This window comes from Salvelinus namaycush, unplaced genomic scaffold (assembly GCF_016432855.1).
Source record: "Salvelinus namaycush isolate Seneca unplaced genomic scaffold, SaNama_1.0 Scaffold626, whole genome shotgun sequence".
NCBI lineage: Eukaryota > Metazoa > Chordata > Actinopteri > Salmoniformes > Salmonidae > Salvelinus > Salvelinus namaycush.
Window position 1 is genome coordinate 1 of NW_024061338.1, and position 17,693 is coordinate 17,693.

Below are 17,693 nucleotides of genomic sequence, written 5' to 3' on the forward strand. Positions count from 1 at the left end.
CAGAGAAAACACAGTAACAAACATCCATCATGTGTCTCTACAGAGAAAACACATTAACAAACATCCATCATGTGTCTCTACAGAGAAAACACAGTAACAAACATCCATCATGTGTCTCTACAGAGAAAACACATTAACAAACATCCATCATGTGTCTCTACAGAGAAAACACAGTAACATCCATCATGTGTCTCTACAGAGAAAACACAGTAACATCCATCATGTGTCTCTACAGAGAAAACACAGTAACATCCATCATGTCTCTACAGAGAAAACACAGTAACATCCATCATGTGTCTCTACAGAGAAAACACAGTAACATCCATCATGTGTCTCTACAGAGAAAACACAGTAACATCCATCATGTCTCTACAGAGAAAACACAGTAACAAACATCCATCATGTGTCTCTACAGAGAAAACACAGTAACATCCATCATGTCTCTACAGAGAAAACACAGTAACATCCATCATGTGTCTCTACAGAGAAAACACAGTAACATCCATCATGTGTCTCTACAGAGAAAACACAGTAACATCCATCATGTCTCTACAGAGAAAACACAGTAACATCCATCATGTGTCTCTACAGAGAAAACACAGTAACAAACATCCATCATGTGTCTCATGGTTCATTTATTAAAAATACAAACACTAAATATTCATAAATGATTTACACAGTCAAAAAAAGTAAACATTTGGGAGGTTTTTCTGTTTTGATATCAGAGAAGAAAGACTTAAAACGTGTTTGTTTTGTTTTATTTTAGAAATAGACCAAGACTGGCCTCCAGACCTGAACCCAATAGAAAGTCTTTGGAGGGAGCTGAAAGTCCGTATTGCCCAGCGACAGCCCCGAAACCTGAAGGATCTGGAGAAGGTCTGTTTGGAGGAGTGGGCCAAAATCCCTGCTGCAGTGTGTGCAAACATGGTCAAGAACTACAGGAAACGTATGATCTCTGTAACTGCAAACAAAGGTTTCTGTACCAAATATTAACTTCTGCTTTTCTGATGTATCAAATACTTATGTCATGCAATAAAATGCTAATTAATTACTTAAAAATCATACAATGTGATTTTCTGGATTATTGTTTTAGATTCCGTCTCTCACAGTTGAAGTGTACCTATGATAAAAATTACAGACCTCTACATGCTTTGTAAGTAGGAAAACCTGCAAAATCGTCAGTGTTTCAAATACTTGTTCTCCCCACTGTATGTGATGTAGTAGAACATTTTCGGGGATCACTTTTGGCTTGTGAGTGTTACTATCAGCACTACTGGCTAAAACGTACACAAAAAGTAGCAGAGAATCTCTTTAATGAGTCTGTTGACTGCAGATTAAACATGATTGGACTGTTCCAGCTGTAACAACCGGTTCTGTTGATACACAGCAGATTAAACATGATTGGACTGTTCCAGCTGTAACAACCGGTTCTGTTGATAACACAGCAGATTAAACATGATTGGACTGTTCCAGCTGTAACAACCGGTTCTGTTGATAACACAGCAGATTAAACATGATTGGACTGTTCCAGCTGTAACAACCGGTTCTGTTGATACACAGCAGATTAAACATGATCGGACTGTTCCAGCTGTAACAACCGGTTCTGTTGATAACACAGCAGATTAAACATGATCGGACTGTTCCAGCTGTAACAACCGGTTCTGTTGATACACAGCAGATTAAACATGATCGGACTGTTCCAGCTGTAACAACCGGTTCTGTTGATAACACAGCAGATTAAACATGATCGGACTGTTCCAGCTGTAACAACCGGTTCTGTTGATAACACAGCAGATTAAACATGATCGGACTGTTCCAGCTGTAACAACCGGTTCTGTTGATAACACAGCAGATTAAACATGATCGGACTGTTCCAGCTGTAACAACCGGTTCTGAACTAAGACCTGATGTTGTTTCACCAGATGTTAAACCTCTTGTCTGTCAGGAAGGGTCTTCTGTCCTGGATTCAGCCTTCTCTTCCTGGACTAAGACCTGATGTCGTTACACCAGATGTCAAACCTCTTGTCTGTCAGGAAGGGTCTTCTGTCCTGGATTCAGCCTTCTCTTCCTGGACTAAGACCTGATGTTGTTACACCAGATGTTAAACCTCTTGTCTGTCAGGAAGGGTCTTCTGTCCTGGATTCAGCCTTCTCTTCCTGGACTAAGACCTGATGTTGTTTCACCAGATGTTAAACCTCTTGTCTGTCAGGAAGGGTCTTCTGTCCTGGATTCTGTTGTTGAAGAGTCTATAGAACATGATTATTATTCATCATTATTACATCATTAGACAACACATCTCCATGCTCCAACAGTTGCCCCTAGCAACAGACTCAGCCATATGATCTCACACACACACACATGCTCTGCTCACCATCACACACACACTTACCGTATGGTGTGTATTGAAGTGTTGGTAGAGACCAGTTGGAGTATTCTGTCAGTCAGAGCATCAGTGATGTCATTGTGACTCAGGCTACGAGAGAGAGAGAGAGATCAGATATTTGTCATGTAGTCACATGGACAGACACACACACACACACACACACACACACACACACACACACACACACACACACACACACACACACACACACACACACACACACACACACACACACACACACACACACACACACACACACACACACACTGAAAGCCACTCACTCCAGGACTTGTACTTTATGCAGGTGTGTGATCAGGGGCTGTACGTGGTGGTCTGTGAGTTGACAGTGGCTGAGGTCCAGTTCTGATAGACCCTCTGAGTGTTCCAGAACCAGGGCCAGAGATCCACAGGCCTTCTGGTCCAGCCTGGTCTCACTGAGGTCCAGCTCCCCATCCAGGGCTCTGCACAGGAACTCTGTGTGCCTCAGCAGCCCCTCTTCAATCCCCTCAGACACAAGGTCCAGCAGCTGAAGTAGCAGAGCTTTGCTGGGGCTGAGAGGACAAGAAGCAGAGACAACATTATGACACAGAGTAGGTTTAACTCCTACTGATAAACTAGTTGGTCAAATGTTTTGTCTTTGTGTGTCTAACCTCAGCTTGACAATATGCAGGATGGGAAGCAGCTCCCTCAGTGCTCTGTCCTCCACCTCACAGTCTCTTAGGATGAGCTGGACCTGGTTCTGGACCAGCTGGGTGCTGTGTTGGTTCTGCTTCAGAACAGAGTTGATGGCCCTGCAGTGGTCAGTGGTCAGACACAGAGCCTTCTCCTGGTCCTGAGCTGACAGGTCCACAGAAGAGGAGCAGGACAAGTCCAGCCTGTAGTGCAGAGACCTGAGCAGCCATACTGCTGTTGGTGGTGATGATGGTGCCCCCTGCTGGATCTGAGAGATAGCACAGCACTGGAGGAAACTCAACAGTAACATCCTGTCAACACTACAGAGAGAGAGACAGAGAGACAGAGACAGAGAGCGAGAGACAGAGAGTGAGCGACAGAGACAGAGAGAGAGAGAGAAACAGAGAGACAGAGAGAGACAGCGAGACAGAGAGAGAGAGAGAAACAGAGAGAGACAGAGAGAGAGAGAGAGAGAGAGAGAGAGAGAGAGAGAGAAAGAGAGAGAGAGATAGATAGAGAGAGACTTATTTACACACCATCACACATTAAAACACTGATAAACACACTACAACTCTGTTTATCAGGTCAACTCCCAGGCGTTCCCCTTCAATTCCACCCCTAGCTGAGGTTAAGGTTAGTACGTTAACCTAAGGTTAGGGTTAGAGGTTAAATCTGTCAGGAAGTGGAAAGCCTCATAGTTCTATCCATTCTAGCAGGGTCAAAGAGTGCCAACTAAACCTGAGTTGGGAGACTCTGTCCAGAAGAGGCAGGATGCTCTCTATCTCCCCCGGTGGTACAGAGGTCCACAGCAGGTTGACTTTGACTTGGTGGCTGTGCTGCAGGGTAAAACACAGAGCAGTACAGTCCACTCTGTCCAGCTCTCTGCTGTTCAGGTTGATCCAATGGTCTGAAGACCTCAACAAACTGGACACACAGTCACTGTCTCTACTGTCATAGATGTGTCTGATGGAGGACTTTACAAAGCTGGAACTGGACCTGAACAAACATGGAGAATGGATTGTTGTGGTTATGTCAAGGTTTTATAAAGGATAACTCACATAGTAACAACTGTCTGGATAGGACATGAATAATTAAAGTCTATAAATATTGAATAAAGATCTCCCACCTCTTGAATAAAACCCTAATGATATTACAGAGGAAAACTCACATAGTAACAACTGGCTGGATAGTACATGAATAATTAAAGTCTATAAATATTGAATAAAGATCTCCCACCTCTTGAATAAAACCCTAATGATATTACAGAGGATAACTCACATAGTAACAACTGGCTGGATAGGACATGAATAATTAAAGTCTATAAGTATTGAATAACGATCTCCCACCTCTTGAATAAAACCCTAATGATAATACAGAGGATAACTCACATAGTAACAACTGTCTGGATAGGACATGAATAATTAACGTCTATAAATATTGAATAAAGATCTCCCACCTATTGAATAAAACCCTAATGATAATACAGAGGATAACTCACATAGTAACAACTGGCTGGATAGGACATGAATAATTAAAGTCTATAAATATTGAATAAAACCCTAATGATAATACAGAGGATAACTCACATAGCAACAACTGGCTGGATAGGACATGAATAATTAACGTCTATAAATATTGAATAAAGATCTCCCACCTCTTGAATAAAAACCTAATGATATTACAGAGGATAACTCAGAACAACATGTCACTGGATACAAATAGTTATTTTATTATTTCTAGAAAGTCTGAACAGAGAAAGAAGTTCTCCCACCTCTTGAGAGTAACCCTTCCCAGAAAGGGGAGAAGATCTGAGATGTTCTTCTCTAGAAGCCTGTTCTTCCTGAGGTCCACAGTGATGTTGTGGGTTGAATGCTGCAGCAGAGAGAGAAGCACTTCCCAGTCCAGCCTGCAGGAGGTCAGGTCTCCACCAACCTTCTCCAGGAACCACTGAGTCAAGTCCTTGTCCTGAGCTTCATACACAACGACTGTCAGCTGCTGCAGAGTGTCTGAGTTCAGTCTAGGAGGTTGGAACATGCAGGCAGTCAGAAATATGAAGAAAAACACATGAATTAAGTTACTATTTCTACTTCAAAATACATCAGCTTCAATCTGACCTGAGAGAGAGAGGTCCCTGGTGACACAGCAGTGTGATGAGAGAGTGACCCTGGATCTGGAAGTTAGTCAGGTCCAGACACTGAACCCTCCAGAGTCTCAGCAGGGTCGCCACACTACTCAGAGCTCTGGATAACACTCTCTCTGGTGGCTGGCTGCTCTTTAGGACCAGGGAGAGTTCTGGGACAGTCAGTGGAGTAGCACCTCTCCCTGTCCTCCTAACCAGTCTGGACAGTTTCACTGCCATACCCACACTCAGCCTGGAATGAAAAGACAAAACTCAAGTCACTTAAAACAGAGAAACCTTGTCAAATAAATACTCAGTAGGAAAACCAACTATTCAATAGACCTGTAAAAGCTGTCTTACTGAACATACCTGAGCTTGTGGAGCTTTGACTCATGTCTCAAAAGAAGTAAGGCTCCTTTGAGAGAGATCTTGCTGGGGTTGAGAGTGAGGTCCACTCTGGAGGCACAGAGACCCAGGACACTCACCACAGACCTGCAGGTTTTCCTGGGTAACTCTCCTCCCAGTGACAGGGTGGAGCCCAAGGCCTGGAGGAGAGAGGCCAACTGCTGGTCCTCTTCTCTGGACCTCACAGGGATGGATTCACACACAGTCTGGAAGAACCTGTCATCATCACAGCTGAAACAGCAAATGATGGAGGACATCAAATCAGACATTTAGGAGACAGTGACACATTGTTTGATGTTTTGGCTCTGTACTCCAGCACTTTGAAATGATACAATGACTATGAGGTTAAAGGTCAGCTTTAATCCGAGGGTATTTTCATCCATATCAGGTGAATTGTCCAGAAATTATAGGACTTTTTGTACATACAGTGTCCCTGCATTAGTATTCAATCCCCTCAGACTTTTTATTGTGTTACAACCTGGGGGAAAAATTTATTATATTTTTCAAGAACCTACTCTAATGTTATTAATATATTAATATTAAAGTTAAAGAAGAATGACAAATAAAACACTAATATACCTTGGTTACATAACTCTTCACTTTATCGAACAAAACGACCATTCATTGTGTTACTGGGACCCTTTGGATTGCAAAAAGATGAAGTTCTTCAAAGGTAATTGATTTATTTTATCGCTGCTTCTGACTTTCGTGACGCCTCTGCTTGGTTCGAAAATGTATGCAATGCTTTTGTACGCGGGGCGCTGTCCTCAGAAATCGCATGGTGTGCTTTCGCCGTAAATACTTATTTTCCACCATAATTTGCAAATAAATTAATTAAAAATCCTACAATGTGATTTTCTGGATTTTTTTTCTCATTTTGTCTGTCATAGTTGAAGTGTACCTATGATGAAAATTACAGGCCTCTCTCATCTTTTTAAGTGGGAGAACTTGCACAATTGGTGGCTGACTAAATACTTTTTTGCCCCACTGTATGTGTATATGGATTCACAATTCTGGGCAACATTTGTTATTTCAGGGAATCTGAGTATAAATGTTACCAGATTCAATAACATTTGAAGATTCATATGACAATGTCTTAAAAAGACAATTACTGTAGAAAGCTACAAACTTCCTCTCTAAAGGGAAATACAGGGACAAACAACTACAATATTTGAACTGCACTGATCCAACTCACCTCAGCTGTGAGATGTAGGACAGACACTGAAGGAAACTCCTCACTTCACTCTCTTCATCTGACCAGCCCTTCAGCTCTACTGGTTTCTTCTCTGGTTGGAGTTTCAGCACTTCTAGGAGGAGGGAGGCCTTTCTCTCTGAGAGGTCTATGGACCAGACTGCAGGACTGGCTGACTGGTAAACTGGCTGTAATGCTGGAAGGACACTCCTGCCTGTTTGAGTCTCATAGTCCTTCACATGTGAGTACAGATCCAGCAGGAAATCACATTTCTGATAGTGATATACTTTAGACAGTGACAACACTTTCTCTACAGTTGTTTGTATGGTTCCTCTCTCATGGAGAGCTGCTTGAAGACACAGATTCAGTAGGAATGTCTTCTCTCTCTTTCTCCTCTCTATATTATCCTTCAGTGGAGGAAATCTGAACAAACAGTTTAAAACACAGATGATATACAGGTGAGTGATGAGGACTGATATGAGTAACAGGGTTGGGGAACTGAAAACTAATAGCACCATATGACTAAATATTTTAAAACAATATAACTATGAATTGGAATTTTGTTCAATTTCAATTCCTACTGAATTAGAGTTTCTACAGCATCTTCATATGTGCATGTATTAAAAAGATAAAGACAGTGTAAAACATAAATACTATCTACACCAGTTCAATGACATATGGACTCTTGTTGGATAAACTCACTCACCTCAGCTGTGAGATGTGGGCCAGACACTGAAGGAAACTCCTCACTTCACTCTCTTCATCTGACCAGCCCTTCAGCTCTACTGGTTTCTTCTCTGGTTGGAGTTTCAGCACTTCTAGGAGGAGGGAGGCCTTTCTCTTTCTGAGGTCTATGGACCAGACTGCAGGACTGGCTGACTGGTAAACTGGCTGTAATGCTGGAAGGACACTCCTGCCTGTTTGAGTCTCATAGTCCTTCACATTTGAGTACAGATCCAGCAAGAAATCACTCTGTTTAGAATAGTCTCCATTGGGCAAATGAAAGGTGCTGTAAGTCCACACTGATGATACCAGCTTCAGTGTCTTCTCTCCTGTCTGCTCCTCCCACTCTGCTGCTTGAGACAGGAGATCCATCAGGAACTTGATCAGCTTCGACGGATCAGACCAGTCTGGACAGAAACTGCAACAAGGACAGTAACAGCTGATTCAGACATGGATGAACACATGAAACCAGTCATAGTTAAAGATATATGAAGTAGTTATACATTTACATAATGTGCTTTGGTTATATGTTAAAGTATTTAATTTTAGAGACATTCACATTATCTATGTGTGACATTTAGTAATGCAACATTTGTTATGTCAGGAAATCGTCTGATAAATGTTACCAGATTTACCAACATGTGTAGTTTTATACGGAGCCTTCACCGTGTGCTGCCACTTTGCATCAGCAGTCAGAAAGGAGACTCTCTGGGAGGCAGTTTGATAGTGGTGATGCTAAACAACTCTGGTTTATTGTCACTCTCTCTCCCCTCCGCTCTATCTTCCCTTCAATCTTTTTCTTCCCTCTCCCTTCCCTCTAACTCTTTCTCTTCCCTATCTCTCTCTCTCTTCCCTCTCCACCCCCTCTATCTCTCTCTGTCTCTCTTCCCTCGCTCTCTCTTTCTTCCATTTCTCATTTCTCTTCCCTCTCTCTCCCTCTCTTCTCTCTCATCCCCCCCTCTCTCTCTCTTCCCTCTCTCTCTCCAGTGCTTTACAATGCAGCAGACTTTATTATTGGTTTCAATGCTCTTCCCTTTGAGGTTCAGCATCGGTGGACTATTATTGTCCTGCCAGACGTATTTGGGTTGACATTTTAGTTAAAGGGAGGTTTCTTGCCAGTTTATTGTGTCTTGTTATTTGAACTGTATTGATGTGGTACTAATGACATGTGGCTCAGAAGATTTTGGACATTTTAAGGCCTTTGTTTGTCTATGACCCCCCCACCATTCATACCCTCTGCACTCCTCCACTGGGAGGTAATACAGATTACTGCAAATCCTCTCATGTTGATGACTGGGTTCTTTCTTGTAAATTGTTTCTATGAAGTTGCCGTTAAATTGCTCTGCCATCATTATTGTATGAGGTATTATTGGTGGGGTTACCCCTGTGCTGTGATGGGTGTTTTATATGGTGTGTCTTATCTTTTCTCTCCACTGGCTATCTGGCTAACAGGCTACACTCTAGACAGTATCTTCTACTGATGTGTGTGTGTCTGGTAGTGGGTCTCTCTCTATCCTACTCTGTTTCTTTCGGCAGGGTTAATACCTGCCTGGCGCCCCAACAAAATCTTTACCTTTACCCCTCTCTAACAATACCGCTACAAGATTTACCAACACTTGAAGTTTTATATGTCAAATGTTTCTACAAGATAATAACCACTAGCATCACATAATCACTAACCACCACACATGTTCAGACTCACCTCAGCTGTGAGATGTAGGACAGACACTGAAGGAAACTACTCACTTCACTCTCTTCATCTGACCAGCCCCACAGCTCTACTGGTTTCTTCTCTGGTTGGAGTTTCAGCACTTCTAGGAGGAGGGAGGCCTTTCTCTCTGAGAGGTCTATGGACCAGACTGCAGGACTGGCTGACTGGTAAACTGGCTGTAATGCTGGAAGGACACTCCTGCCTGTTTGAGTCTCATAGTCCTTCACAAGTGAGTACAGATCCAGCAGGAAATCACATTTCGTATAGTGATATACTAAAGACAGTGACAACACTTTCTCTACAGTTGTTTGTATGGTTCCTCTCTCATGGAGAGCTGCTTGAAGACACAGATTCAGCAGGAATGTCTTCTCTCTCTTTGTCCTCTCTTCAGGGGATCTTCTCTGATCATGTGGTGGAGTAAAACTGCAAGAACAGTTTAACAACAAATAGATGAATATGTGAGAGATGTGATATGCATTTCTGCTGGTCACATTATGGTGGGTAAAATACAATGACTATCTTTCTAAACTCATCATCCACTTAAATTGTTCCTTAAAATCCTGACCACAAAGTAAGATTGCATATTTTTTAACAGTATGTGTATGTTTAGTAAACTCAGCAAAAAAAGAAACGTCCCTTTTTCAGAACCCTGTCTTTCAAAGATAATTTGTAAAAATTCAAATAACTTCACAGATCTTCATTGTAAAGGATTTAAACACTGTTTTCCATGCTTGTTCAATGAACCATAAACAATTAATGAACATGCACCTGTGGAACGGTCGTTAAGACACTAACAGCTTACAGACGGTAGGCAATTAAGGTCAAAGTTATGAAAACTTAGGACACTAAAGAGGCCTTTCTACTGACTCTGAAAAACACCAAAACAAAGATGCCCAGGGTCCCTGCTCATCTGCGTGAACGTGCCTTAGGCATGCTGCAAGGACGCATGAGGACTGCAGATTTGGCCAGGGCAATAAATTGCAATGTCCATACTGTGAGACGCATAAGACAGCGCTACAGGGAGACAGGATGGACAGCTGATCGTCCTCGCAGTGGCAGACCACGTGTAACAACACCTGCACAGGATCGGTACATCCGAACATCACACCTGCGGGACAGGTACAGGATGGCAACAACAACTGCCTGAGTTACACCAGGAATGCACAATCCCTCCATCAGTGCTCAGACTGTCTGCAATAGGCCTGAGAGAGGCTGGACTGAGGGCTTGTAGGCCTGGTCCTCACCAGACATCACCGGCAACAACGTCGCCTATGGGCACAAACCCACCATCGCTGTACCAGAGAGGACTGGGAAAAAGTGCTCTTCACTAACGAGTCCCGGTTTTGTCTCACCAGGGGTGATGGTCGGATTCGCGTTTATCGTCGAAGGAATGAGCGTTACACCGAGGCCTGTACTCTGGAGCTGGATCGATTTGGAGGTGGAGGGTCCGTCATGGTCTGGGGTGGTGTGTCACAGCATCATCGGACTGAGCTTGATGTCATTGCTGGCAATCTCAAAGCTGTGCGTTACAGGGAGACATCCTCCTCCCTCATGTGGTATCCTTCCTGCAGGCTCATCATGATATGACCATCCAGCATGACAATGCCACCAGCCATACTGCTCGTTCTGTGCGTGATTTCCTGCAAGACCGGAATGTCAGTGTTCTGCCATGGCCAGCGAAGAGCCCGGATCTCAAAATCCCATTGAGCACGTCTGGGACCTGTTGTATAGGGGGGTGAGGGCTAGGGCCAGATGGTGGCCACACCAGATACTGACTGTTACTTTTGATTTTGACCCCCTTTTGTTCAGGGACACATTATTCCATTTCTGTTAGTCACATGTCTGTGACTAATTTTATATCTTAGTAGTTGAATCTTGTTATGTTCGTACAAATATTTACACATGTTAAGTTTGCTGAAAATAAACGCAGTTGACAGTGAGGACGTTTCTTTTTTTGCTCAGTTTACATTAAGTTACTGCAGGAAGCTACAAACTTCCTCTCTAAAGGGACATACAGGGACAGACAACTACAATCTCTGAACTGAACTGATCCAACTCACCTCAGCTGTGATATGTAGGGCAGACACTGAAGGAAACTCCTCACTTCACTCTCTTCATCTGACCAGACCTTCAGCTCTACTGGTTTCTTCTCTGGTTGGAGTTTCAGCACTTCTAGGAGGAGGGAGGCCTTTCTCTTTCTGAGGTCTATAGACCACACTGCAAAGTAAATTGTAGATTAAAATCACTACAGTATGTAGCAAGTTTCAATGATAGATATGTCCCTATGTAACAACAGTAATGATGTTATATTAATGATAGACATGTCTCTATGTAACAACAGTAATGATGTTATATAATGATAGACATGTCTCTATGTAACAACAGTAATGATGTGATGTTATATAATGATAGACATGTCACTATGTAACAACAGTAATGATGTTATATTAATGATAGACATGTCACTATGTAACAACAGTAATGATGTTATATTAATGATAGACATGTCTCTATGTAACAACAGTAATGTTATATTAATGATAGACATGTCTCTATGTAACAACAGTAATGATGTGATGTTATATTAATGATAGACATGTCTCTATGTAACAACAGTAATGATGTGATGTTATATTAATGATAGACATGTCCCTATGTAACAACAGTAATGTTATATTAATGATAGACATGTCTCTATGTAACAACAGTAATGATGTGATGTTATATTAATGATAGACATGTCCCTATGTAACAACAGTAATGTTATATTAATGATAGACATGTCTCTATGTAACAACAGTAATGTTATATTAATGATAGACATGTCTCTATGTAACAACAGTAATGATGTTATATTAATGATAGACATGTCCCTATGTAACAACAGTAATGATGTTATATTAATGATAGACATGTCTCTATGTAACAACAGTAATGATGTTATATTAATGATAGACATGTCCCTATGTAACAACAGTAATGTTATATTAATGATAGACATGTCCCTATGTAACAACAGTAATGTTATATTAATGATAGACATGTCTCTATGTAACAACAGTAATGTTATATTAATGATAGACATGTCTCTATGTAACAACAGTAATGATGTGATGTTATATTAATGATAGACATGTCTCTATGTAACAACAGTAATGACGTTATATTAATGATAGACATGTCTCTATGTAACAACAGTAATGATGTGATGTTATATTAATGATAGACATGTCTCTATGTAACAACAGTAATGATGTTATATTAATGATAGACATGTCTCTATGTAACAACAGTAATGATGTGATGTTATATTAATGATAGACATGTCTCTATGTAACAACAGTAATGATGTTATATTAATGATAGACATGTCCCTATGTAACAACAGTAATGATGTTATATTAATGATAGACATGTCTCTATGTAACAACAGTAATGATGTTATATTAATGATAGACATGTCTCTATGTAACAACAGTAATGATGTTATATATTGATAGACATGTCCCTATGTAACAACAGTAATGATGTTATATAATGATAGACATGTCCCTATGTAACAACAGTAATGATGTTATATTAATGATAGACATGTCCCTATGTAACAACAGTAATGATGTGATGTTATATTAATGATAGACATGTCTCTATGTAACAACAGTAATGATGTTATATTAATGATAGACATGTCTCTATGTAACAACAGTAATGATGTTATATAATGATAGACATGTCCCTATGTAACAACAGTAATGATGTTATATATTGATAGACATGTCCCTATGTAACAACAGTAATGATGTTATATAATGATAGACATGTCCCTATGTAACAACAGTAATGATGTTATATTAATGATAGACATGTCCCTATGTAACAACAGTAATGATGTTATATATTGATAGACATGTCCCTATGTAACAACAGTAATGATGTTATATTAATGATAGACATGTCCCTATGTAACAACAGTAATGATGTTATATTAATGATAGACATGTCCCTATGTAACAACAGTAATGATGTTATATAATGATAGACATGTCTCTATGTAACAACAGTAATGATGTTATATATTGATAGACATGTCCCTATGTAACAACAGTAATGATGTTATATAATGATAGACATGTCCCTATGTAACAACAGTAATGATGTGATGTTATATTAATGATAGACATGTCTCTATGTAACAACAGTAATGATGTTATATATTGATAGACATGTCCCTATGTAACAACAGTAATGATGTTATATAATGATAGACATGTCTCTATGTAACAACAGTAATGATGTTATATATTGATAGACATGTCCCTATGTAACAACAGTAATGATGTTATATTAATGATAGACATGTCCCTATGTAACAACAGTAATGATGTGATGTTATATTAATGATAGACATGTCCCTATGTAACAACAGTAATGATGTTATATAATGATAGACATGTCTCTATGAAACAACAGTAATGATGTTATATTTAGAAGCGCATTATCACAGTTCCCACCGCTGAGGTATTTCACAGTTTGTCCTGTTTTAATGCTTACATAATAAAGCAGTATGAAGATACATATAGTCATAGCAATAAGGGCTAAGTGCCTTGCTCAAGGGCACATTGATATATTTTTCACCTAATCAGCTCGGGGATTCGAACCAGCAACCTTTCGGTTACTGGTCTAATGCTCACTGGTCCAACGCTCTTACCCTATAGGCTACCGCAAAATGTCTTCTACAACAAAAACTAACAATGGGTTTGGACTATGTGGCAGAGGTTTCCAAACTTTGTAGTGAGAATTGGACCAAATATTTATCATAGCTAGACTTTTGTTCAAAAGTTATGAATTAAAATGTTATTCACATGAATATCAAGTTAGATTGACTTGATGTAGCTCACCATAGACTGGGACATCTGTCTCTCTGCTGGGTTCACTGGTGTCTCCTTCTCCATAGACAGCTGACACTCTGACTCTGTAGCAGGTACTGAGGTTCAGAGTTATGATGCATTGACATTCAGGTCCCTCTGTTACCATGGTAGACCAGCCCTCCAGTCCTGACTCTTTATAGTCTACTTTGTAGTGGAGTACAGAGGCACCATCATCACACTCAGGCTGGAGCCAAGTCACTTTGACGGTTTCCTTGTCTAGACGATTCACGAACAGCTGTTCAGGTGGGGATCTCAGGGTCATGACCTCGATGACCTTGCTGAAGTCACTCATACCAGAGTGTTCTATAACAGAGTACCTGATCTGGTACAGTGCGAACGGTTTCAAACGTGGCACCAGACAGGTTTCTGCAGGAGCCAGGGTGTCTACTACATTCCATGGCCGTTTGCTAACCTTGCTAACACCAGTAGTCATGACTCTGTACTCTACTCTGTACCTCTCAGGTCTTCTGATGGTTGACTGTGGAAACTTCAGGAGGACACAGCTCTGTTTTGTCTCTGCTACCTGGAATGGATCAGGTTCTAATCCCAGCTGGAAGTTGGTGGTGATGAGACTGCCTTGTTGATACAGACGAATGGAGGATCCAGGAACACTGATATCTGGTATAACTGCTGCTATGAACTTGATGCTCTCTCCATCTCCGCTGTCTTCATAGGATTTGGTGAACAAGCAAAGGTCAGACTGTATTTTCTGAGTTAAATCTGGAGGTTTGAATGGTCGCTTTGTCTCCTGCTGTCCAGTGAGATCAGATTGGTTCATGATGTTCTCTTGTACAGAGTGTGTCTCCTGTTGTCCAGTGAGATCAGATTGGTTCACGGTGTCCATTGGAACAGAGTGTGTCTCCTGCTGTCCAGTGAGATCAGTTTGGTTCACAGTGTTCTCTTGGAGAGAGTGTTTGTGCTGCTTCATGGTGGAGAGGAATGGATCTTCATCCTCCAGGGAGGTCAGAGTGAAACACAGCAGCCTGTCCTTTGAGGATCTGAGGACACCGTCCAGCTCTTCCTGAGATATCATTATGGGGATGTTTCTTGTTTTACAGTCATTCAGAGCCTTCACCTCTGCTGCCTTGTTGTTTAGCCACAGCTGTATAGACTGAGGACAGAACGGAGACTGGTCATGGTTCTGGAGAATGTCTCTCAGTCGGTTTTCATCCACCCCTTCACTCTCTCTCATGGTCTTTACTGCCATGGACAGCTTTCTCTTAAACTCTGACTGGTACTTCTGCAGAAGCTCTGATAATCTAGACAGTTTATACGTCAGATCAGGAAACCATTTCATCACACAACCATTGGTGAAGTCTGTCCTCATCTCCTGGCATCTCATGGTGGCCTGCCTCAGATGGTCCAGCACTCCCTCTGCCTTGGTGAAAAATAGGCGCGTGGTTTCAACTGAAAGTCCCAGATTCTTCACAGGATAGAGCCAAGCGTACAGAGGCACTGCTTTCTCTCCTTGCTGTCCAAGGTGCTTCGGGAGAGTTTCATAGACTTGCAGAGCTCTGTCATACGTCATGGAGCCATTGACATAGTCTACATCACTGTAGAGATTACACCGATACAACAAACTGTTCAGTTTCTCAGTGTCACTCAAGCTGGAAAAGATCTGACCTGCACTGAAGGTGGGCATCATCTTCTTCACAACACTGTGCATATCTGCCTCTCCTGCACCACTGTGTTGTCCGCTGATGTGTTTGTAATCAAAGATAAAGAATGCTTGAGCTCCATAGAGAACAGCCATGACCACATGAGTTGCCTTTTGTTGTGTTCTGTCTGTCTCCTCCTGAAGCACGCTGTGACTGAGCATGTCCAGTCTGGTAGTGGTTCTGTAATGTAGAGTGACCCGGTCCTGCAGTGTGGACTGAACAGGATGTTTCAGGTATCCAGCAGCACCACCAACCTCCACCAGTCCAGACAGGACACTGGCTCTGAGAGGAGTGGTCACATCCAGAGCCCTGAATCTGTCCTGTAAGGAGTCTCCTTCAATACACTTCACCTCTGTTAGAGGCCGAGGTAGAGACTGACGCATGAAGGCTATTGTACTGTTATCCCAAAGACTGACATCTAAGGAGATAAAACAATATTACATTCACTGCAGAACTTCACAATATATCATAATACATATTTCACAATATGAACTATTCACAAGACAAACTATAAAGTCCAGCACTCAACAAAATGGATACCTTTGCTAGCCCAGCGCTGACGCAGGCCATGCTTTTAAACATTAGATAAAACAGCTGTCTTTAAACTATGCACTCTTCACACATACCTGAGCAAAACAATAACTACATCCATAACACTTTGAAGTCTTTAAAACTGGAAAACGCACACGGGTACCTGAACAAAATGAGTCACTGCGGCAGTCATACAACATCCCAAGATCTAAAGGACGACCGAGGGCAGCCACCACAACACTGTCTGCTGTCCAGTCTGACAATCACAGAAAACACATCATAACATGTTGTGGTACAGATTATTACAGGTAGTCATTCAGCAGGAATATAACTCACCTTCAGTCATGCCTCTACAGAAATGCTTGGCAGGATTGTTCAGCTCAATGGGAGTGTTCTTGACGTTCTAAGGAACATGTCATCACTTGAAGTTACTCAACAAAGGATAGTGGGAGATAACAGTTCAATAAAATACAGAAAAGAGTTGTTAAACTGGTAAGAACAGGTGGAGATAGTTGAGAGTTCACAGGAAAGTTAAGAGGAAAGTGTATCAAAGTAGCGGTGCTACCTGTTACAACAGGCAAAAAAATATTTATGTTGAGATGCTGATATAAATAAATATACAAATCTATAAGAGTTATTAGTTTATTCTGTTAAGGTAGCTACCAGTACTGTCTGTCTAGAAGGTAAAGTATTGTTAAGGTAGCTACCAGTACTGTCTGTCTAGAAGGTAAAGTATTGTTAAGGTAGCTACCAGTACTGTCTGTCTAGAAGGTAAAGTATTGTTAAGGTAGCTACCAGTACTGTCTGTCTAGAAGGTAAAGTATTGTTAAGGTAGCTACCAGTACTGTCTGTCTAGAAGGTAAAGTATTGTTAAGGTTAAGTATTGTTAAGGTAGCTACAAGTACTGTCTGTCTAGAAGGTAAAGTTTTGTTAAGGTAGCTACCAGTACTGTATGTCTAGAAGGTAAAGTATTGTTAAGGTAGCTACAATACTGTCTGTCCAGTACTGTCTGTCTAGAAGGTAAAGTATTGTTAAGGTAACTACCAGTACTGTATTCCAGAAGGTAAAGTATTGTTAAGGTAGCTACCAGTACTGTATTCCAGAAGGTAAAGTATTGTTAAGGTAGCTACCAGTACTGTCTAGAAGGTAAAGTATTGTTAACCTGTTTGGGCTGCAGGGGCAGTATTGAGTAGCCAGATAAAAGGTGCCCATTTCAAACGGTCTCGTACTCAATTCTTGCTCGTACAATATGCATATTATTATTACTATTGGATAGAAAACACTCTCTAGTTTCTAAAACCGTTTGAATTATATCTGTGAGTGAAACAGAACTCATTCTGCAGCAAACTTCCTGACAGGAAGTGGAAAGTC

The 17,693-nt window shown here is 41.2% G+C and overlaps 2 protein-coding genes across 4 annotated transcripts; both read right to left on the reverse strand.

The window, feature by feature from the left end:
• Positions 1 to 1,114: 1,114 nt before the first annotated feature.
• Positions 1,115 to 8,031, reverse strand: LOC120042164. 3 transcript variants are annotated; one of them, XM_038987026.1, is made up of 10 exons: positions 7,478 to 8,031; positions 6,775 to 7,194; positions 5,544 to 5,810; positions 5,170 to 5,427; positions 4,827 to 5,072; positions 3,794 to 4,045; positions 3,034 to 3,375; positions 2,665 to 2,934; positions 2,390 to 2,473; positions 1,115 to 2,246 (listed from the first exon to the last, which is right to left on the reverse strand). In XM_038987026.1, exons 1-10 carry the CDS (start codon positions 7,864 to 7,866, stop codon positions 2,180 to 2,182), a joined length of 2,595 nt encoding a protein of 864 aa, XP_038842954.1. In that variant the 5' UTR covers positions 7,867 to 8,031; the 3' UTR covers positions 1,115 to 2,179. The 3 variants fall into 3 exon arrangements, with proteins under 3 accessions (XP_038842954.1, XP_038842953.1, XP_038842956.1); XM_038987025.1 differs by having other exon boundaries at positions 3,794 to 4,051; positions 7,478 to 8,025; XM_038987028.1 differs by having other exon boundaries at positions 3,794 to 4,051; positions 6,775 to 7,039; positions 7,743 to 8,022.
• Positions 8,032 to 14,074: 6,043 nt separating this feature from the next.
• On the reverse strand, positions 14,075 to 16,711 carry LOC120042165 (stonustoxin subunit beta-like). The gene is made up of 3 exons (XM_038987029.1): positions 16,659 to 16,711; positions 16,486 to 16,578; positions 14,075 to 16,209 (listed from the first exon to the last, which is right to left on the reverse strand). Exons 1-3 carry the CDS (start codon positions 16,666 to 16,668, stop codon positions 14,075 to 14,077), a joined length of 2,238 nt encoding a protein of 745 aa, XP_038842957.1. The 5' UTR covers positions 16,669 to 16,711.
• Between the last annotated feature and the right edge of the window lie 982 nt (positions 16,712 to 17,693).